The sequence below is a fragment of the Oreochromis niloticus genome, linkage group LG10, assembly GCF_001858045.2.
Source record: "Oreochromis niloticus isolate F11D_XX linkage group LG10, O_niloticus_UMD_NMBU, whole genome shotgun sequence".
Classification (NCBI taxonomy): domain Eukaryota; kingdom Metazoa; phylum Chordata; class Actinopteri; order Cichliformes; family Cichlidae; genus Oreochromis; species Oreochromis niloticus.
This window is the reverse complement of record NC_031975.2, coordinates 33,927,395-33,949,709: the sequence shown is the minus strand read 5'-3', so window position 1 is coordinate 33,949,709 and position 22,315 is coordinate 33,927,395. Positions and strand designations below refer to the sequence as shown.

At 44.5% G+C, this 22,315-nt stretch overlaps 1 protein-coding gene across 4 annotated transcripts; it reads left to right on the top strand.

Moving 5' to 3' along the window:
• Positions 1-29: 29 nt before the first annotated feature.
• LOC109203832 (uncharacterized) lies at positions 30-12,715 on the top strand. Of its 4 annotated transcripts, XM_019363608.2 has the most exons (4): positions 30-54; positions 3,863-4,051; positions 9,022-9,232; positions 11,305-12,159. In XM_019363608.2, exons 3-4 carry the CDS (start codon positions 9,057-9,059, stop codon positions 11,999-12,001), a joined length of 873 nt encoding a protein of 290 aa, XP_019219153.1. In that variant the 5' UTR covers positions 30-54; positions 3,863-4,051; positions 9,022-9,056; the 3' UTR covers positions 12,002-12,159. The 4 variants fall into 4 exon arrangements, 2 of the variants coding, with proteins under 2 accessions (XP_019219153.1, XP_019219152.1); XR_002063489.2 differs by lacking the exons at positions 30-54; positions 3,863-4,051; positions 11,305-12,159 and adding an exon at positions 12,198-12,715 and having other exon boundaries at positions 8,684-9,232; XR_003221835.1 differs by lacking the exons at positions 30-54; positions 3,863-4,051; positions 11,305-12,159 and adding an exon at positions 9,571-9,590 and having other exon boundaries at positions 8,684-9,232.
• Positions 12,716-22,315: the final 9,600 nt, after the last annotated feature.

Genomic DNA, 22,315 nt, shown 5'->3' with positions numbered 1-22,315 from the left:
AACTTTGGACTGAATACCAGTGATGGAGCTGAAAATGGGACTAAAGGCAGAGCAGTAAGCAATCTTTCTAAGGCCCTTCTTTGTAAGAACAAGCCACATCGTTGCATCTGAACAACTTTATTACAGGTTTAGATGAACAGATTCCTGCACTTCTATTGATATTCAGCACAGAGAAGGACAACATTCACTCGACCAGTAGAGCTGCAATGTGTATGTTTAGAACAGTGGAACCAGTGTGTAAATGAGGCATCCCCATAAGCCTTGAAAAGTGGGAGGAGAGTAGTGGTGTGATCACCTTTCTTAAGTTCCAATGCTCAGCGGGTCCTTTGGACAGAAATAAGTTCTTCTTCTTTCAATTATTGTTTATTCTGTTCATTGTAGAATTCAGCTAGGCTCCAGTGGTCAGGAGAAGCTTCTGCTATATGAAGCTGTTACAGTGCTTTTTGTTACATTGAACGAGAGTAGTTTTTCTTGTTGCTTGTTTGATCTACTGCCGTTTAAAAGATTATAATTACTGAAGTGAATGTGTTTGAGACAGTTTACAGTGACACTGAAGCTCCACTCAACCAAGTGTGCCTCAACAGTCTGAAATGAAAAGATTTTTCTTCCTTTTTTTATTTCTCTCCCTCTCATGCTTCTGTTTGGATTCCCATTGGACAAAGCACTTCGTTTGTGTTAGCAGGCTGAAAACAATAATTTTGGATGTTTCTTTCGGCTCTTGAGGTGCCCTCATTTGAGTGCGGTTTGCTCAGTGTCCTCGAGGGTATGTGAGGAGCCTTCCATAGTTGGGTTGTTGTGTTTTTACCCCAGCAGCTATTCATCTCCATCTCAACAGTTCATGACCAACATGCCGTGGCTGCCCCCTGTACCTGTTGAGTACCTTTACCCTCATCCACTGGAGCCTGGACCTCCAGCTGATTGCAGCCACTTTAGTGCAAGGAGGATATGATTGCGTTTGTGTGACTGTCTGGCAGTTCACCCTTCCCTTTCTACCCAAACCCATTTTCCACTCCAGCCTCTACCCCACTCAGTTCAGACCCCTCCTCAGGCAGGGAGGGGTCTGAACTGACTGTCGCAGGATTCTCATTAATACAGGAAAGAAGGGACTGGAAGACGAGATGAGGACTTTTAGCAATTCTCCCCACCCCCAACCTTAACCCACCATCCAGTCCTGCCCCCTTCTCTCCTCATACCGGTGCCCACAGTTCAGACCCCTCCTCAGGCCCCTTCCTGCCTGAGGAGGGTCTGAAGTATTTCCCAGCCTTATAAAGAAAGGAGTGTCGGATGGGGCAGCCTTCCCGATCTCCAATCGGGCAGATTTACGCTTAAAGAATCCCATTGTGCTGTGTAAAAGAGAGAATTACACTGTGTCTCAGCTGGTGGTGGAACCAGACAGTCAGGCAAGTTCAGGACCGTGCACGTCCTCCTGCCTTCAAAAGAGGGGGGAGGAGGAGGTGAATAGTTCAGCCTTCCTTCTCCCCCTCACCCTCACCCTTTACCCGTGCCCCTCCCTTTAGGCAGGGAGGGGTCTGAACTTCATTTCCTTGTTCATATTCACGTCCTCCTGCCCTCTATGAGGGGCAGGAGGACGTGAATATTTCAGCCTCCCTTCTCCCCACTCACCCCTCCTCCTCCTCACCTCCTCTTTTACCTCGGCAGCCCATGACCGACATGCCGTGGCTGCCCCCTGTACCCGTTGAGTACCTGTACCCTCATCCACTGAAGCCTGGACCTCCAGCTGATTGCAGCCACTTTAGTGCAAGGAGATGATTGCGTTTTGTGTGACTGTCTTGCAGTTCACCCTTCCCTTTCTACCCTAACCCATTTTCCACTCCAGCCTCTACCCCACTCGGTTCAGACCCCTCCTCAGGCAAGGAGGGGTTTCAATCCCATTTCCCGCACCCCCAACCTTAACCCACCATCAAGTCCTGCCCCCTTCTCTCCTCATACCGCTGCCCACAGTTCAGACCCCTCCTCAGGCCCCTTACTGCCTGAGGAGGGGTCTGAAGTATTTTCCAGCCTTATAAAGAAAGGGAAGGCTGAAGTGGCAGACCGTCGTGCAAAAAACAGCATCTCCTCCATGCACTGCTTACAGTCAAATGACAAAATATGTGAACTCTTTTTAAACAGGAAAAGGAAGAAATTGTACACCAGAGGGTGCTGTATTTATTATGTAGCTGTTTTTTGTTTGTTTTTTTGTTTGTTTGTTGTCTCTTTTTTTCTCTCCATACAGGTGATCCAGGTGTTTTGTTTGTTTTCTTTCTTTTTCTCCCCTTTCTCGCCATCTCTTCTCCCCTCAATTTTTCTTTCTCTCCCTTTCTTTTTTCATTCTTCTCCCTGTCCTATCTCCCAGTCATGTCTGTCCCGACTGTAACAACTGAAAATAAAATAAATACACAATTATAATAAAGGTCAATCAAATGGACCAATATGGCAAGGCCATGATGATCCAGTGGTAAAGTAAATCCGCTTGGCATCTCTCTTGCCTTAAGACAACAATTCTGATGGCTAAAGATCCAAACGGGACAGGGGGGGGGAAAAAAAAAAAAAAAAAGAAATTGTACACCAGAGGGGGGCAAGAAGGAGAAAAACCGTTGTTCCTTCCCTCCCCCAGAAGGCAGTAGAATATCATGTTTAAATGCCACTTTTTGGGGGGTAAAATTTCTTGACAAATATGTTTCTCTTTTTTGTTTGTTATTTCGTCCCTCTTTGGTACAGCTACAAAACATGTGCGAGGTGTTGCCCCATGGGAAATTGTGCTATAGCTAGAAACCTGTGTTTTCATATATACATGCATATATAACAAGCTTTTTAGTTTCTCTGTTGCTTTGTTGAAGTTCTTTGTGTTTCAATAAACTCCCTGTATTTAAACAGTACTGCATTGACTTCAGTGTAAAATAAATGGATCTGCACACACAAAACAAAACAGAAGTTAAACCCTCCGCCCCCCCGGAGACTCAAACAAACCACAGAGAAAGACATTCTATCTTTGACAGTGTATATATACATGTATTATATATAAGAGACAAATATTGTTCCTTCAGTGTGTTGCCATTACTACATTTGGCTCAATGCCTACATATATGTGTAAAAAGCAAATGTACGAGCTGTGATAACTGTTGCTGATAAGATGAAGAGTAGACTGATATATGAAATATTCCTTTATTGGGTGAGAAAAGCAGACCGTGTCATAACTGCTTTGAGTCATACAGAATAGATATCAGAGCCTTAAACAGGCTGACTTCTGTTTTTTCTTTTCTTTCTTTTTTTTTTAATTTCATAAAATTTTAATTCAATTGTTTCATTCCAGAACATTAACAAAAGTACATGAGAACCTCTGTACGCGGTCCAACTCAAACCCGGTGATCTCCAGAGAAATTAATTTGACTGTAACTTAACGTGCAGAGGCACAACAGCTTATCTCCAGAGCGCACAAGCTGATCTCCTGATTTCTAATGTAGTTTTTCTTAAAACTGCATTTCTAATACTTCACCCCTTTTCCTTTAAGCTACATTGGTTTTGTTATAGTTGAAGTTTCCAAATTCCACTTTACAAAAGTGAAGGAGAAAAAAAAAAGCACACAAACAGGCTGACTTCTGCTAAATGGGTCAAACTGGGCAGAAAGTATACAAAAACATAACATCCTTATAGGATATGATGTAACTCTATAGATCAACTTGCTTCAGAATATATAAAGCATATAAACAATTACAGCAATAGGATGCAACAAACACAGCAGTGCTACTAATCCAAAATACTCAAAGCTTCATAGAACTGAAACAAACATTTATTGTTAGCTCCATTCTGCTGCTGATACATACTTTGGGTTTCTGAATATTAAACTTGTTGCTGCCTTTCATAGTGTGGACGAGGACATGCCAAGAACAGGAAACACAAGAGAGTCAGCCGTCCGAGCTTCACAGGGCCCGTATCAGCTGAACCCATATTCAGCCCAACGCTGCCTCCAAATCTCCTCGTCCTCTCCTCCGCCTGCTGGGACCAGTAGGCAGCGCATCGCCTGCTACTGGGACCTTTCGGCAGCAGCAGCCAGGTAAAGCATGCACTGTGACTCACTGTCCCAGCACCACAGGCCCTCTCTCACACTGACATCTCTACTCATTTCTCTTGTTTTGCCCTGACCTGTGAGCCGCTGTGTGTGTGTATGTGTGCGTGCGTGCGTGTGCTGGCCTGTGCGTGTGTGTGTGTGTGTGTGTCTGTGTGTCTCTGTGTGTGACACAGAGAGAGGGAGAGAAAGGCACCTGACGTGCTTTGGAAAACCAAACCCTCAAACAAAGCAAAGAGACTGACAGATGCAACAAGAGATTGTATTATTTGTGGTAAGCCACGACGTCTTGCTCTCCAATTGTAGTCTGCGGCCCGAAGCCAAAGGAGCGGAGGAGCAGGTGACGCAGTGCTCCAAAGGCCTGCTTCTGCTCTCTCCCTTCTGCTGTCTCCTTCTGCAAGCGCTTCTGTGCAGGGAGACATCTTACCAAAAGGTTTACAGCTCTGTCTCCAGATAGGAGGGTCTGACAAAGACAGGGCGGCCACCCGTGGAGTCGGGGTAGGGTTCCGCATGCGTGGGCGCATCACATGACCTCTCTCCAACCACTGCCCCATCCTGCAAAGGTACTCTGAACGGTGCCATGTCGGGCGCCCACGGATGCGCCCGGACACAGGCAACACAGTGCCAGTGGAACCAGGCCCTTTGGACCTTCGTTTCTCCAATTGGGACCGTTTTGTCCCATCCTCTTTGGTCCGATTCGCCATATCTCCAGAACCGAAAAGGCCATCGGTGCCGGCACTTCACCACAGCGTCCGCCACCCATCAAAACCCCCGCCTACACACAAACATCAGCCCTCTACGCCTCTTACTTTTCCAGTTATTACACTTTTGTCCCATCCTCTCCTGGCTTTTCTCCCCTTAACCCTAACCTAACCCTAACCCCCTAACCCTAACCCCCCCTTCATTCCCCAAACCTCACTCATGTGAGGAACCCTCATGTTCAATAGTTCATTAACATTGTTTTAAAACACATTGAAAAATACACAACATCACTGCAAAAAAACAAAAAAATACACAAAAAAATACACAAAAAACTCTAAAATATCTTGAAAAAACATCAAAAACTTCATTTCTATTTGTTCACATTGTTTGTAAATAGTTAAAAATAATTTTTCCTGTTAGTATTGTGTACAACGTTGTTTATCTTTAAAACATGCAAAATTCATAATTAAAAATATAATTAAAAGCACCAAAAATGAATAAACAGAAAAAATATAAAAACCACCAAAACACCAAAAAAATATTTAAAATCAGTTCATAAAATACTAAAAACACTTTCAAACGAAGTTTCATTTAAAACTTTTATGTTGGTTAAAAACTATTAAAAACCTTAAAAAACAATTTTGTATTACTCAATTATATGCACATTTTCTATTTTCTATTTTTTCATCACTATTGGCAAGGCTGCAAAAACTCCAAACATCAGTTCATTGAAAACTGCATTTTCAGTTTACTTCATCAGAGGCTATATAAGGGAGGAGTGCTGAACACCCTCATTCTTGCCCTGACAGCCGAAGGAGCAACATCTCCTGATAGCTTACAGCAGCCAGTTTTTCAGTTTGTACAGCGTGTGCCCTGGCCTGAAGAAGACCCTGTTGGGTCGAAACGTTGCCCCGGGCACACTACTAATTGGCCTATTTTGAATTTATTAAAAATTAATTAATTTTTTATTTTATTAAAAAATCACTTTTTTCGTTCTTTTCATTTTATTATCTTTTTGCATTATTAATTAGATACATTACCATTCATACCTACATTCATAAATAACAAACAAATACATTTTATTAAACTATAATACCAAAGGCTGCATCATCCACACAATTTCATTATTAGATAACAAAGGCTTCACCAGAGACAAGACAAAACAACACAACAAAAAACAAAACAAAAAAATGGTCTACCTGGAGGATGACCAGGATTGGATCCCTGTACGGTACCGGGGACGGCGCTTAGTGCCTGGTGGCCGTAACAGGCAGTGGAGTAGCGGGAGGGCCCAAGGGAAGGACCGTGCACCTCCGCGTCCCTTTAGGGACCGGAACACTTTCCTCTCCCTAACCCCTAACCCCTAACCCTAACCCCTATACCTCGGTCCTCCCCAGGGAGGACGGGGCCGTAACCCACCTCCTAACCCTACCCTAGTTCAGTATCCCGCAGCAGGAGTATGAAAAGGTGTCCACTTCTCTTAAAGACATGATCGTGGGGATTTTCATCAAAAACAGTAAGTTTGAGAAAGCAGAAGAGGTGCTGATGAAACACTTTCCTCCCAAAAATATTGGAAAGAGAGCAATATTCATGGGTCTCATCAGGAAAAAGAATAAGATTCATGACGTCATTGAGCAAATCAACTTTCAGCAGTTCAAGGAGGAAAGGGGTCGCTCCCGTATGCAGACCAAGATCAATCGACCCCAATCTCAAGACCAGGATTGGTCTTCTTGGGACCGGGGAGGGAGGGGCCCGGAGGGAAGGACCGTGCATACCTCGGTCCTCCCCAGGGAGGACGGGCCGTAACCCACGTCCTAACCCCTAACCCTAACCCCTAACCCTAACCCCCCCCTGCCCTGTAGATCCACTTAGTGTGGCCCCCCTTTCCCTGGCGGGTTGCAGAGTATGGGGGTGCCTACTGGGGTCAGCGGGGGAGCTGGCCCCAGGGAGGGGTCACTTGCCCCTCCCTTCCTTCCCTCCCCATCTCCAGCTGCCTCCCTCTTCTCGCTCCACCACAGTCACCCACACATGCAGGGCCTTGGGGTAGGGGTGTGTCACCAGGGTGCAGGGGAGGCATCCCCCCCTCTGTCCCCTTCTGGCTGCCTCTGCCTCAATTTTATCCCACAACTTAGACATTCACATTACTCACACTCTCATTACACATACATATAGGATCTTGGGGGTGGGCACGCCACACAGAATCCAAATTACCATCAGGGTGTACACCTCACCCCTGGCGTCGTTGCCCACCTCTCAATTTTAAATACACGTAGACATTGAGGGCTAGCAGGAGGGGCTATACGCTTACCTGCTGCTCTGGCAGGTAGCTCCATGCCCTCCTGGGTTTTAAATGCACCTTAGAACACACATACATCAACACTACATATGAGCGGGTGGAGGGAGGTTTGGAGTCTTCACACACCCCCGTTTTCTGCGGCCTGCTGGAGCGGGGGGGCTAGGAGGAGGAGTTGGCCGTCCGACTGGGGTCTGGAATGTGGGGCCTCCCTGCTGCTGCGGAGTCGGGGCGGTCTGCTTCTCCCCACCGCAGGGAAAAGGGTAACACCACCTGGGTCTGGGTGCAGTTTCCCCCTCCAGGGGCAAGGGTACCCGGACCCGGTTCTTAGAGTACGCTTGGGGAGAGTGATTGTGTGTACAGCGTCTCTTTATGTCTGTCTCCGCGTTGGTTGAGTGTGGAATAATTGCCTATGAGAGCATGAGGGTGGGAATGGATGTTTGTATCTGTGTGTGCCTGTATGTCTGTGTCTATATGTCAGGTTGGGTATCAGACGCCACCTCTCTGGGGACATCTCAGGCCCTCCAAGGTTTGGAGGCCTATCTCCCCCCACCACTTCCCCTGCCGGTGGTGGACGGCCTCAGACATCGGTGCGTTGGTGGTTCTCTGTGTCCGGGGGTGGGCGCCCAGGTACACACCGGCTCACTCCTTGGCGGCTGCTTATCGGGGCCTGGAGCCTGGGGCTCGCTCGGGCCACTTCGGAGGCGGGGTGTCCTCGGCCTCTCGGCCCAGGGCTCGGTCACTCAGGCACAGCTGGCTGCCGGCGGAGCTCACGGGCACGTCACTGCAACCCCCCGGCTTCTGCTCCGCGGCTGCTGAGTGACCCCTCATCTGGGACTCTCCTCAGCTCTTTCTGGATAGTGACGCGGCTGCCCCTCTGTTGGTCTTCCTTGGTCTCTTGTGTTCTGGGGGCCTCTGGATGTCTGGAGTTTTGATCTCCTCCATACCTGCTTCATGCCCTGGAGGACGGGGCAGTGGCCCCCCACACCCTCTAGCAGATCATTACATGAAGGAACCTTTTAAAAACAAGCGCGTTCATGCTCACAGGTATACACACAGGTGATCACACACAAACTACACCCTTTTTGGCTCTTACCTCAAAGCACACTGTGCGCTGTCGATCTTACGTGCTGCACAATAATGTTTAATATTTAGTATTTACTGTCATATTCCCATAGATCATTGTGATGTTGTTTATTACTCTCGTTTTCTTCTGCTTGCTTTCTCTTTCTTTCTCAACAGGTGAACCAGATGATCGATATATGTATTTTTTGTCTGCTTATTTTGTTGGTTTTTGGTTTTTTGCCCTTTTTCCCCGTCCCTCTTCCCCGCTGTTTTTCTTTCCCTCTTTCTTTCTCCCCTTTCTTTCCCCCAGTTAAGTCTGTCCCGTATTCAGCAAGTGAAAATAAAATAAACAATAAAAGGTGAATCAAATGGACCATTACGGCAAGGCTGGGATGGTCAATTTGGTAAAGTAAATCCGTTGGGCATCTTTCTTCGCCTTTAGACAATAATTCTGATGGCAAAAGAACCAAACGGGACAGGTCAAAAAAAAAAAAAAAAAAAAAAAAAAAAAGATCCACTTAGTGTGTCTCTCTGTGTGTGTGTGTGTGTGTGTGTGTGTGAGTGTGTGTGTGACAGAGAGAGAGTGCCACTTGCTGTGTATTTCAACACAAAAGGCAGTACTCTTACTGTTTGGGATTATCTGGGGAAAGTGCTTTTGTGTACTAGGCTTTCTCTATATTTTTCAGGTTTCTTTTCACTTTTGTATTGTACAAATTACTTCTTTGTCTGTGTAGCTTTAAGCTTTAGTGTAAAATAAATGGGATCTGCACACAGAAAACAAAAGAGGAGTTAAAGCCTCCCCCCCCCCAGACACTCAAACAAAGCACAGAGAAAGACAGACCCACAAGGCCATTCTGTTATTGCGTTAACTGATCATGTGTTGCCCTGCCACTTGCAGGCCTCATCCTGCCGCACATATGTGTGCACCAGGACATGCCAGGAACAGGAAACACAAGAGAGTCAGCCATCCAAGCTTCACAGGGCCCGAATCAGCTGAACCCATATTCAGCCCACCGCTGCCTCCAAATCTCCTCCTCCTCTCCTCCGCCTGCTGGGACCAGTAGGCAGCGCATCGCCTGCTACTGGGACCTTTCGGCAGCAGCAGCCAGGTAAAGCATGCACTGTGACTCACTGTCCCAGCACCACAGGCCCTCTCTCACACTGACATCTCTACTCATTTCTCTTGTTTTGCTCTCATTTCTCAGCCGCTCTGTGTGTGCGTGCGTGCGTGCGTGTGTGTGTGTGTGACACAGAGAGAGAGGGGCCGAAAGAGAGCCACACAGAATGACAGGCAGGCAGATAACAAAGCACTGAAATTCAAATTTTGCCCTGTAGATCCACTTAGTGTGTCTCTCTGTGTGTGTGTGTGTGTGTGTGTGTGTGTGTCTGTGTGTGTGTGTGTGTGTGTGTGTGTGTGTTTCTCTCTCTCTGTCTTTTACACAAACAGCACATGTCACTGCATTTTCACCACCTTTCATGTGCAGTGCACTGGACTTGCCAGCTGGTGGGCGCCCTCCGGTGGACCAGACAGGCAATTGAGTGTCACAAGCTGTTGTGTGACACTTGCTGTGCATTTCAACACAAAAGGCAGTACTCTTCCTCTTTGGGATTATCTGGGGAAAGTGCTTTTGCGTACTAGGCTTTCTCTATATTTTCCAGGGGTTTTTTTTCACTTTTGTATTGTACAAATTACTTCTTTCTCTGTGTAGCTTTAAGCTTCAGTGTAACATAAATGGGATCTGCACACACAAAACAAAACAGAAGTTAAACCCCCCCCCCCCAGACACTCAAACAAAGCACAGAGAAAGACATTCTATCTTTGACAGTGTATATATACATGTATTATATATAAGAGACAAATATTGTTCCTTCAGTGTGTTGCCATTACTACATTTGGCTCAATGCCTACATATATGTGTAAAAAGCAAATGTACGAGCTGTGATAACTGTTGCTGATAAGATGAAGAGTAGACTGATATATGAAATATTCCTTTATTGGGTGAGGAAAGCAGACCTTGTCATAACTGCTTTGAGTCATACAGAATAGATATCAGAGCCTTAAACAGGCTCACTTCTGTTTTTTTCTTTTCTTTCTTTTTTTTTAATTTCATAAAATTTAAATTCAATTGTTTCATTCCAGAACATTAACAAAAGTACATGAGAACCTCTGTACGCGGTTCAACTCAAACCCGGTGATCTCCAGAGAAATTAATTTTGACTGTAACTTAACGTGCAGAGGCACAACAGCTTATCTCCAGAGCGCACAAGCTGATCTCCTGATTTCTAATGTAGTTTTTCTTAAAACTGCATTTCTAATACGTCACCCCTTTTCCTTTAAGCTACATTGGTTTCCTTGTAGTTGAAGTTTCCAAATTCCACTTTACAAAAGTGAAGGAGGAAAAAAAAGCACACAAACAGGCTGACTTCTGCTAAATGGGTCAAACTGGGCAGAAAGTATACAAACACATAACATCCTTATAGAATATGATGTAACTCTATAGATCAACTTACTTCAGAATATATAAAGCATATAAACAATTACAGCAATAGGATGCAACAAACACAGCAGTGCTACTAATCCAAAATACTCAAAGCTTCATAGAACTGAAACAAACATTTATTTTAGCTCCATTCTGCTGCTGATACATACTTTAGGTTTCTGAATATTAAACTTGTTGCTGCCTTTCATAGTGTGCACCAGGACATGCCAGGAACAGGAAACACAAGAGAGTCAGCCATCCAAGCTTCACAGGGCCCGAATCAGCTGAACCCATATTCAGCCCACCGCTGCCTCCAAATCTCCTCCTCCTCTCCTCCGCCTGCTGGGACCAGTAGGCAGCGCATCGCCTGCTACTGGACCTTTCGGCAGCAGCAGCCAGGTAAAGCATGCACTGTGACTCACTGTCCCAGCACCACAGGCCCTCTCTCACACTGACATCTCTACTCAATTCTCTTGTTTTGCTCTCATTTCTCAGCCGCTCTGTGTGTGCGTGCGTGCGTGTGTGTGTGTGTGTGACACAGAGAGAGAGGGGCCGAAAGAGAGCCACACAGAATGACAGGCAGGCAGATCACAAAGCACTGAAATTCAAATTTTGCCCTGTAGATCCACTTAGTGTGTCTCTCTGTGTGTGTGTCTGTGTGTGTGTGTCTCTCTCTCTGTCTTTTACACAAACCTTTTAAGCACATGTCACTGCATTTTCAGCACCTTTCATATGCAGTGCAGTGCTGTTGCCCTGCTAGGCGCCCTCCTGTGGACAAGACAGGCAATTGATTGTCACAACCTTGAAAGGTATAGAGAGCATGGAATGCCATGGCTGCCCCAAGTGATGAAGAGGATTCCAGGGAAGACTGAAAAGCACACGCGGAACAAGGTCTTGGTGCTGGTCAGCTCAGTGGGACTTATCATGAATAAGGATTTTGTGTCCTATGAGAAACTGAAGGACCTACTCCTGGAGCTGAAGATGACACAGGCAGAGCTCCAAAAGTACAGGATCCTTTCCACATCAGTTTGTGAAAAAGTTTTCGGCTTCACTCTCTATAAGCTCCACTACGATATCCTTTATCGAATGGGGAACCCAAAACCCCATACGGAGAAAAAGTTGCCTCCAGATCTTCCCCTGGAGATGGAGGAAGAGGATGCACCTGTACTTGAAGAGGATGAGGAACCTGACCTATTGCAGACGAGAGCTGTGTACATGCCCGCTCACACCAGCAGACACTGGACACAGCAGGAAGAGGGATTTATCAACCTTGATCCAACAATCTCCACTGGCGTGGCATACAAGGAGTATGTCGGACAATGCAAAGCAGCAAGACTACCTGCAAGGTCGTACAAGGGCTTTGGGAGAAAGCGAAGAGACCTTCTCAGGAATGAATAGGCATGCAAGTTGATTTCCTGTTCTAATGATGTCCTTTTTTTAAATTTTGACTTTATGTTAGAACTAGCAATTTCAAAAAAACAACAAAAAAACAACCCACCCCTCTTTCTCTTATTTTGACTTTATGCTTAGAACTAGCAATTTCAACAAAAACAACAAAAAATTTGAATTTTTGGTTTTTGTTTGGCAATTTCAGAATACCTGTCTCCAGCTCTCCCTCCTAGGTCAACAAAGGCACCCATCTGCTGCTGCTGCCCCTTTGAGATGGCAGCATCCTGGGAGAAACGGAACCTGCTTGACTTCCAGGTGTGAGAACTTGCAAGTGTCCAGAATCAGGAGAGATTGGGGGACCCACTTTAGCAGGATCATCTGTGAATAGACTGGATAGAAATAAGTTCTTCTTCTATCAGTTATTATTTATTCTGTTCATTATAGAATCAGCTACTGTTCTGCCAGACCTGAGAAACATGTTCCCAGTTCAGTTCACATCTTACTTACACTGACAACTTTGTTTTGGCTGTATATTTGTTTAGTTTTATATATATATAACTTGTTTTACAATTTATCTACCAGGTCGCACTAAGACGATGTACATTTCAATCTGTCAAGTTTAGTTCATAAATATGTTTGTTCTGGGTAGATCATTGCTTGAGAAATCTTCTTTACAAAATGACTGTTGTGTACTAAAAGGGGGGGAAAAAAAATAAAATGTGTACTTCACATTACGGTTGAAACTGGGGTTTTTTAAAAAAAAAAAAAAGTTATTTTATATAAACAATTTTTGCTCATAACCAATTAAAAAAATATTTTTTCCAAAACAAATTCTTTGAAGAAATGTACCTCACATCTTCCCACCTGCTTTCACTGCATAACAGCCCACACTAGTGAAACAAGACCCAGTAAAAGAGCCTGAAAGGAGTTCAGAAGTGCCCTGAAGCACCAATTTTGCCCGCAGGCACCGCAAGAGCCTTTATGTTTGTCACAAAGATAACTGCTAGACTCCACATACAGTGGTGAAGATGAAAATTATTTATTTTCTTACTCTTCTTATATTTATTGTTTGTTTACTTGCACTGCTGTAACTGGAGCCTCCTCATCTCGTCTCTCTATATACTGTACTGTATGTAGCGGAGATGACAATAAAGTTTACTTTGACTTCAGCAGCGAGCAGGCGCACCGAGGGCTCTCGCGCTCACTTTTCGTGTATAGAATTTCGAAAAAACATCGGTGCAAATTTTAAGTCTGTATCATAATGTCTGCTGTTTTCGTGTTTGTTTGTGAAGCGAGATCGATCAACTGCAGACCAGACAACAAACGACGGAGGCACCAGACAAGTGCAATCAAACGACGAGTTTATTAACACAGGAGAACAACCATCAGCATATGGCCTGTTTTGCTCTGACAAAAATACACTGGGTTCTGGTTTTATAACATAGAGGATCACGCCCCCATGTACACGTCAAATACAGGTCAAAAATACATTGTTTACAGACAAGGGTACATCATGTACATCTTAATAACTATAAACAGACATCTAACTTCTCTTTTCTATATCACTTGCCTTTTACGGTAATAAACTTCAAGCTTCAGGGTCTCTAAGAGCTAATAATGGACACTCGTCATTAATTACTAAGTAGACTAAATTGCAGCAAGTCTCAAGAAGGAGCAGAAGACACTTGGGCCTTCGCTCAGGCCTGTTGCTAGATTTATGTGTATTGTAAGCATGCATGCAATTAACCTGCTATGTTCTCATCTACCCTCAACATGTATCACCTGGAAACTCTCACCAGTGAAGCTTAAAACCCTCTTGGATGGAACATCAACTCTAAACAAGCACAGATATGCAATGTGTATAAATGAACTCTACCTGTGCATAGAATGAATGTGATGACAAACATATTCAATGCAATATGAACCCTGTAAGGAATATTACTGATAAAATAATACTGTAAACCATATTATTAATGCATTCATCATAAGGCAGATTATATCGTAGCAATAAAAGAATCTCTGAATCCCAACATTCCTTCTTTTGACATTCCAACAAGGAATGTCACCACATTTCATGTTGTATCCCTCCCTTTGTTCGTATTTTTGTTTTATTTTGCGAGTTGGTTATCAGATGCCGCTCCAGCCAGCCAGAGACTCCCCCGCCAAGCAAATGGACGATAGAAAACCCATCTGTGCATATGCCATTCCCAATATGCGCTGCCTGATGTCGGGGCAGCATGAGCATGAGCAACCTTTTTTATTTTTTTTTTATTTTTTTATTTGCCGTCGACCACCACCAGGCCGCCGACCCCGGTAGTCCCCCCCACTACTGGGCGTGACCTCGAATTGGCAGTAGTCCAGTTGAAAGTGGAGGTGGACAGAGAAAGGTGAGTAGCTTGAAGGAAGCGATATCGATTCTTTAAATCCTGAATTGACTGAATATAAATGTATTTTACCAGAAATGCCAGAATCTCAGGTTAAAGCTCACAAAACTATTTCAACAACCAGCAAATGAGAGCAGGAAACGCATTCCACATAAATGGGTAAACACAGAGCGGACCCGACGCATCAGAATTAGCTTAGTGGCGTCGGGGCTGAAAGCCATTAATTCCCTCTTACTTTTGCTGTTTTCTTCCAACACGATAAAAACCACAGTTCATGCACAGCTCTCACTGTACTTCAAGAACAGTTTCCCATCTCAAACATCTGTTTTCCGCATTAATCATTCGCTTATTACCCATCGCAATGTTCCCTCTAAGCTGCGCCCGTGCGCAATTGCGCATTGCTGGCACGGTCTACTATGGAAAAAACATGGCAATAAAACAGCTGACCACCATAAAATAGTCTTGATGCAGTGGAACTGATATGATAGAGTGGTGTGAATGTGATTGAGAATATATACATATACTGTGTGTGTGTCGGTCGCAAAAAAAACGGCCCGTAGAGCCGCCTCCTTGAAGTGAATAACGGGAGCCTGCTCTGTTTTTTGTGTGTGCTCTCAGCAAGGGAGGGGACGGGTGCAACAAAACAGCCACCTGTTTGCTGGGCAGAGGGGGGAGGGGCAGTCGTCACTCTCCCAGTGGCATGTCAACAGACGGGGGGGAAGAGAGAGAGATCGTTTTTTATCTTTTTGGATTCAAGTGCACATTTGAAGTCTGTGGCTGTATCCCAATTCATGGTCTGCAGCCTTAAAGTACGCAGCCTCAACGGTCCTCAAGGGCCGCGTACTCAAAGACGGCTAAGGCCGGAAGTGCGAGGCTTGTGAAATGGGACGATCTAGCCTCCGTGGCGCTGCCCAGGTTGCCTAGCAACCATGATAGCTGGAAACGTGTGGTTGACAGAAATGAAGGAGAACATTTGTTTGTTTCTACACGAGCTTTGTGTGATTTAATAAGTATCTGAGGCTGAGACCACAGGACTGTAAAACATGATTGTTGGACTTCATTTCTGTACTGAACAGTCATTTTAAGATTAGCTAGTAAGTAACAATTAGTTAATGTTGTTCATGAGACTAAAGTCAGTGTAAATATGATATGGCCAATATTATAGTTATTATATTAATCATTATTAGTTATTACAGCACTGAGTTTGAAGTCTTAAATCAATTCACTTTTATTGTCACATCACATGTGAAGGTACACTGGTACAGCACATGTGAGTGAACTCTGTGTCAAATAATGAGCTCCAGTAAAGATTCAAGTTGTAGTTGTTTATATGTCCTATCACCTTAAATCTTCACTCAAAGACAAGTGTCTTTGACAGTGTATATATACATGTATTATATATAACAGACAAATATTGTTCCTTCAGTGTGTTGCCATTACTACATTTGGCTCAATGACTACATATATGTGTAAAAAGCAAATGTACGAGCTGTGATAACTGTTGCTGATAAGATGAAGAGTAGACTGATATATGAAATATTCCTTTATTGGGTGAGAAAAGCAGACCGTGTCATAACTGCTTTGAGTCATACAGAATAGATATCAGAGCCTTAAACAGGCTCACTTCTGTTTTTCTCTTTTCTTTCTTTTTTTTAATTTCATAAAATTTTCATTCAATTGTTTCATTCCAGAACATTAACAAAAGTACATGAGAACCTCTGTACGCGGTCCAACTCAAACCCGGTGATCTCCAGAGAAATTAATTTTGACTGTAACTTAACGTGCAGAGGCACAACAGCTTATCTCCAGAGCGCACAAGCTGATCTCCTGATTTCTAATGTAGTTTTTCTTAAAAACTGCATTTCTAATACTTCACCCCTTTTCCTTTAAGCTACATTGGTTTGGTTATAGTTGAAGTTTCCAAATTCCACTTTAAAAGAGTGAAGGGACAAAAAAAAGAAGCACACAAACAGGCTGACTTCTGCTAAATGGGTCAAACTGGGCAGAAAGTATACAAACACATAACATGCTTATAGGATATGATGTAACACTATAGATCAACTTGCTTCAGAATATATAAAGCATATAAACAATTACAGCAATAGGATGCAACAAACACAGCAGTGCTACTAATCCAAAATACTCAAAGCTTCACAGAACTGAAACAAACATTTATTGTTAGCTCCATTCTGCTGCTGATACATACTTTAGGTTTCTGAATATTAAACTTGTTGCTGCCTTTCATAGTGTGGACGAGGACATGCCAGGAACAGGAAACACAAGAGAGTCAGCCGTCCGAGCTTCACGGGGCCCGAATCAGCTGAACCCAAATTCAGCCCACCGCTGCCTCCAAATCTCCTCGTCCTCTCCTCCGCCTCCTGCGACCTTTAGGCAGCAGCAGCCAGGTAAAGCATGCACTGTGACTCACTGTCCCAGCACCACAGGCCCTCTCTCACACTGACATCTCTACTCATTTCTCTTGTTTTGCCCTGATCTGTGAGCCGCTCTGTGTGTGCGTGCGTGCGTGTGTGTGTGTGTGTGACACAGAGAGAGAGGGGCCGAAAGAGAGCCAAACAGAATGACAGGCAGGCAGATCACAAAGCACTGAAATTCACATTTTGCCCTGTAGATCCACTTAGTGTGTCTCTGTGTGTGTGTGTGTGTGTGTGTGTGTGTGTGTCTGTGTGTGTGTGTGTGTGTGTGTGTTTCTCTCTCTCTGTCTTTTACACAAACAGCACATGTCACTGCATTTTCACCACCTTTCATGTGCAGTGCACTGGACTTGCCAGCTGGTGGGCGCCCTCCGGTGGAGAAGACAGGCAATTGAGTGTCACAAGCTGTTAGCTGATAATGTGGTCGAACAGCGGCAGACACTTTGTGCTGCATTCAGCCAGCAGAGGGAGCCCCTCTTGTCAGATCACACTTTGACAGAAGCTGCCCTGCTTCTCCTTGTGTGCTTGTGTGACACTTGCCATGCATTTCAACACAAAAGGCATTACATATATGTGTAAAAAGCAAATGTACGAGCTGTGATAACTGTTGCTGATAAGATGAAGAGTAGACTGATATATGAAATATTCCTTTATTGGGTGAGAAAAGCAGACCGTGTCATAACTGCTTTGAGTCATACAGAATAGATATCAGAGCCTTAAACAGGCTGACTTCTTTTTCTTTTTCTTTTCTTTCTTTTTTTTTAATTTCATAAAATTTTCATTCAATTGTTTCATTCCAGAACATTAACAAAAGTACATGAGAACCTCTGTACGCGGTCCAACTCAAACCCGGTGATCTCCAGAGAAATTAATTTTGACTGTAACTTAACGTGCAGAGGCACAACAGCTTATCTCCAGAGCGCACAAGCTGATCTCCTGATTTCTAATGTAGTTTTTCTTAAAAACTGCATTTCTAATACTTCACCCCTTTTCCTTTAAGCTACATTGGTTTGGTTGTAGTTGAAGTTTCCAAATTCCACTTTAAAAGAGTGAAGGGACAAAAAAAAAGAAGCACACAAACAGGCTGACTTCTGCTAAATGGGTCAAACTGGGCAGAAAGTATACAAACACATAACATGCTTATAGGATATGATGTAACACTATAGATCAACTTGCTTCAGAATATATAAAGCATATAAACAATTACAGCAATAGGATGCAACAAACACAGCAGTGCTACTAATCCAAAATACTCAAAGCTTCACAGAACTGAAACAAACATTTATTGTTAGCTCCATTCTGCTGCTGATACATACTTTAGGTTTCTGAATATTAAACTTGTTGCTGCCTTTCATAGTGTGGACGAGGACATGCCAGGAACAGGAAACACAAGAGAGTCAGCCGTCCGAGCTTCACGGGGCCCGAATCAGCTGAACCCAAATTCAGCCCACCGCTGCCTCCAAATCTCCTCCTCCTCTCCTCCGCCTCCTGCGACCTTTAGGCAGCAGCAGCCAGGTAAAGCATGCACTGTGACTCACTGTCCCAGCACCACAGGCCCTGTCTGACACTGAAATCTGTACTCATTTCTCTTGTTTTGCCCTGACCGGTGAGCCGCTCTGTGTGTGCGTGCGTGCGTGTGCTTGCCTGTGCGTGTGTGTGTGTGTGTGTGTGTGTCTCTGTGTGTGACACAGAGAGAGGGAGAGAAAGGCACCTGACGTGCTTTGGGAAACCAAACCCTCAAACAAAGCAAAGAGACTGACAGATGCAACAAGAGATTGTATTATTTGTGGTAAGCCACGACGTCTTGCTCTCCAATTGTAGTCTGCGGCCCGAAGCCAAAGGAGCGGAGGAGCAGGTGACGCAGTGCTCCAAAGGCCTGCTTCTGCTCTCTCCCTTCTGCTGTCTCCTTCTGCAAGCGCTTCTGTGCAGGGAGACGTCTTACCAAAAGGTTTACAGCTCTGTCTCCAGATAGGAGGGTCTGACAAAGACAGGGCGGCCACCCGTGGAGTCGGGGTAGGGTTCCGCATGCGTGGGCGCATCACATGACCTCTCTCCAACCACTGCCCCATCCTGCAAAGGTACTCTGAACGGTGCCATGTCGGGCGCCCACGGATGCGCCCGGACACAGGCGACACAGTGCCAGTGGAACCAGGCCCTTTGGACCTTCGTATCTCCAATTGGGACCGTTTTGTCCCATCCTCTTTGGTCCGATTCGCCATATCTCCAGAACCGAAAAGGCCATCGGTGCCGGCACTTCACCACAGCGTCCGCCACCCATCAAAACCCCCGCCTACACACCAACATCAGCCCTCTACGCCTCTTACTTTTCCAGTTATTACACTTTTGTCCCATCCTCTCCTGGCTTTTCTCCCCTTACCCTAACCCTAACCCCTAACCCTAACCCCCCCCCCCTAACCCTAACCCTAACCCTAACCCTAACCCTAACCCTACCCCCTAACCCTAACCCTAACCCTAACCCTAACCCTAACCCTACCCTAACCCTAACCCTAACCCTAACCCTAACCCCCCCCCTAACCCCCCCCTAACCCTACCCCCTGCCCTAAGAGGGTCTTCACACCATGGGCTGGGGCTATCCCTGCCCACCCATAAATCCTAACCCTAACCATATAGGACACATAAAAACAATTGGACACAACACAGCCTAACCCTAACCACATATAAATTTGATAAAAAACAATTGGACATAACAAAATAAAGGAGGTCTTGGAGGGTATAAAACAATTGGATGTAATACAAAAGTATATAAGACAAACACGCAATTAGGACAAAACAAAGGAGGACTTGGAGGACACAAAACAATTGGACATAACAGAAAAGTCAATAAAGACAAACATAATTAGGACAAAACAACAAAAGGAGGATGGAGGACACAAAACAATTGGACATAAAATCAAATAGAGTAACACATAATTGGGACAGAAAAATTAAAGGAGGACTTGGAGGACACAAAACAATTGGATATAACACAAAAAACGGAGGAGGACATAACAAGGACAAAAGAGGAGGGACAGGAACAAAGTCACGTAAAAACCAAAGGAAAGGACAAAGAAGGGGGTGCCATAAATATAAAAACTAAAGACAAATACTGGAAAGGACATTGAAGAAGGGGGTGCCATAAGAATAATAAAACTTAAAGAAAGCCAAAGAAAGGACAGGACAAAACATTAAGAACATTAAACATGAAAATAATAAAACAGAGAATCCAAGAGTGGGAGGAGACAGCACACTATAAAAGCCAAGAGAGGCACACAGAAAACACACATAGACAGACACGTTGGGCCAGCCTGAAGAAGGCCCATAATTCGCCGAAACGTCGCGACGGCCCCAACGTTAAGTGCACTATTATAAAAAACATAAAACCAAATCTTGGTTAATTTTTTGAATCGGGACTGGGATCTCATCACCGGCCCCTTGGACGATTGTGCCCCTTTGGGGCGTACTGTGGGGTTTCTGGACGCCCGGGATGGGAGCAGGCAGGCCAGTGCATTGGAGCCCGGCCCCTTCGGGGACCGGACTCCCAACTTGTTTTCCCCTAACCAGCCCGTGCCGCCTGTCCGCCCGCTCGGGTGACACCGTCCCCCGCTGCGATGCCCTAAGAGGGTCTTCACACCATGGGCTGGGGCTATCCCTGCCCACCCATAAATCCTAACCCTAACCATATAGGACACATAAAAACAATTGGACACAACACAGCCTAACCCTAACCACATATAAATTTGATAAAAAACAATTGGACATAACAAAATAAAGGAGGTCTTGGAGGGTATAAAACAATTGGATGTAATACAAAAGTATATAAGACAAACACGCAATTAGGACAAAACAAAGGAGGACTTGGAGGACACAAAACAATTGGACATAACAGAAAAGTCAATAAAGACAAACATAATTAGGACAAAACAACAAAAGGAGGATGGAGGACACAAAACAATTGGACATAAAATCAAATAGAGTAACACATAATTGGGACAGAAAAATTAAAGGAGGACTTGGAGGACACAAAACAATTGGATATAACACAAAAACGGAGGAGGACATAACAAGGACAAAAGAGGAGGGACAGGAACAAAGTCACGTAAAACCAAAGGAAAGGACAAAGAAGGGGTGCCATAAATATAAAAACTAAAGACAAATACTGGAAAGGACATTGAAGAAGGGGGTGCCATAAGAATAATAAAACTTAAAGAAAGCCAAAGAAAGGACAGGACAAAACATTAAGAACATTAAACATGAAAATAATAAAACAGAGAATCCAAGAGTGGGAGGAGACAGCACACTATAAAAGCCAAGAGAGGCACACAGAAACACACATAGACAGACACGTTGGGCCAGCCTGAAGAAGGCCCATAATTCGCCGAAACGTCGCGACGGCCCAACGTTAAGTGCACTATTATAAAAAACATAAAACCAAATCTTGGTTAATTTTTGAATCGGGACTGGGATCTCATCACCGGCCCCTTGGACGATTGTGCCCCTTTGGGGCGTACTGTGGGGTTTCTGGACGCCCGGGATGGGAGCAGGCAGGCCAGTGCATTGGAGCCCGGCCCCTTCGGGGACCGGACTCCCAACTTGTTTTCCCTAACCAGCCCGTGCCGCCTGTCCGCCCGCTCGGGTGACACCGTCCCCCCGCTGCGATGCCCTAAGAGGGTCTTCACACCATGGGCTGGGGCTATCCCTGCCCACCCATAAATCCTAACCCTAACCATATAGGACACATAAAAACAATTGGACACAACACAGCCTAACCCTAACCACATATAAATTTGATAAAAAACAATTGGACATAACAAAATAAAGGAGGTCTTGGAGGGTATAAAACAATTGGATGTAATACAAAAGTATATAAGACAAACACGCAATTAGGACAAAACAAAGGAGGACTTGGAGGACACAAAACAATTGGACATAACAGAAAAGTCAATAAAGACAAACATAATTAGGACAAAACAACAAAAGGAGGATGGAGGACACAAAACAATTGGACATAAAATCAATAGAGTAACACATAATTGGGACAGAAAATTAAAGGAGGACTTGGAGGACACAAAACAATTGGATATAACACAAAAAACGGAGGAGGACATAACAAGGACAAAAGAGGAGGGACAGGAACAAAGTCACGTAAAAACCAAAGGAAAGGACAAAGAAGGGGGTGCCATAAATATAAAAACTAAAGACAAATACTGGAAAGGACATTGAAGAAGGGGGTGCCATAAGAATAATAAAACTTAAAGAAAGCCAAAGAAAGGACAGGACAAAACATTAAGAACATTAAACATGAAATAATAAAACAGAGAATCCAAGAGTGGGAGGAGACAGCACACTATAAAAGCCAAGAGAGGCACACAGAAACACACATAGACAGACACGTTGGGCCAGCCTGAAGAAGGCCCATAATTCGCCGAAACGTCGCGACGGCCCAACGTTAAGTGCACTATTATAAAAAACATAAAACCAAATCTTGGTTAATTTTTGAATCGGGACTG

Excerpts from the sequence above, each read along its gene's own strand:
- LOC109203832 (XM_019363608.2), top strand. The coding sequence starts at position 9,057 with ATGCCAGGAACAGGAAACACAAGAGAGTCAGCCATCCAAGCTTCACAG. Across the intron at positions 9,233-11,304 it reads CTTTCGGCAGCAGCAGCCAG|CACATGTCACTGCATTTTCA; the intron begins GTAAAGCATGCA and ends AAACCTTTTAAG.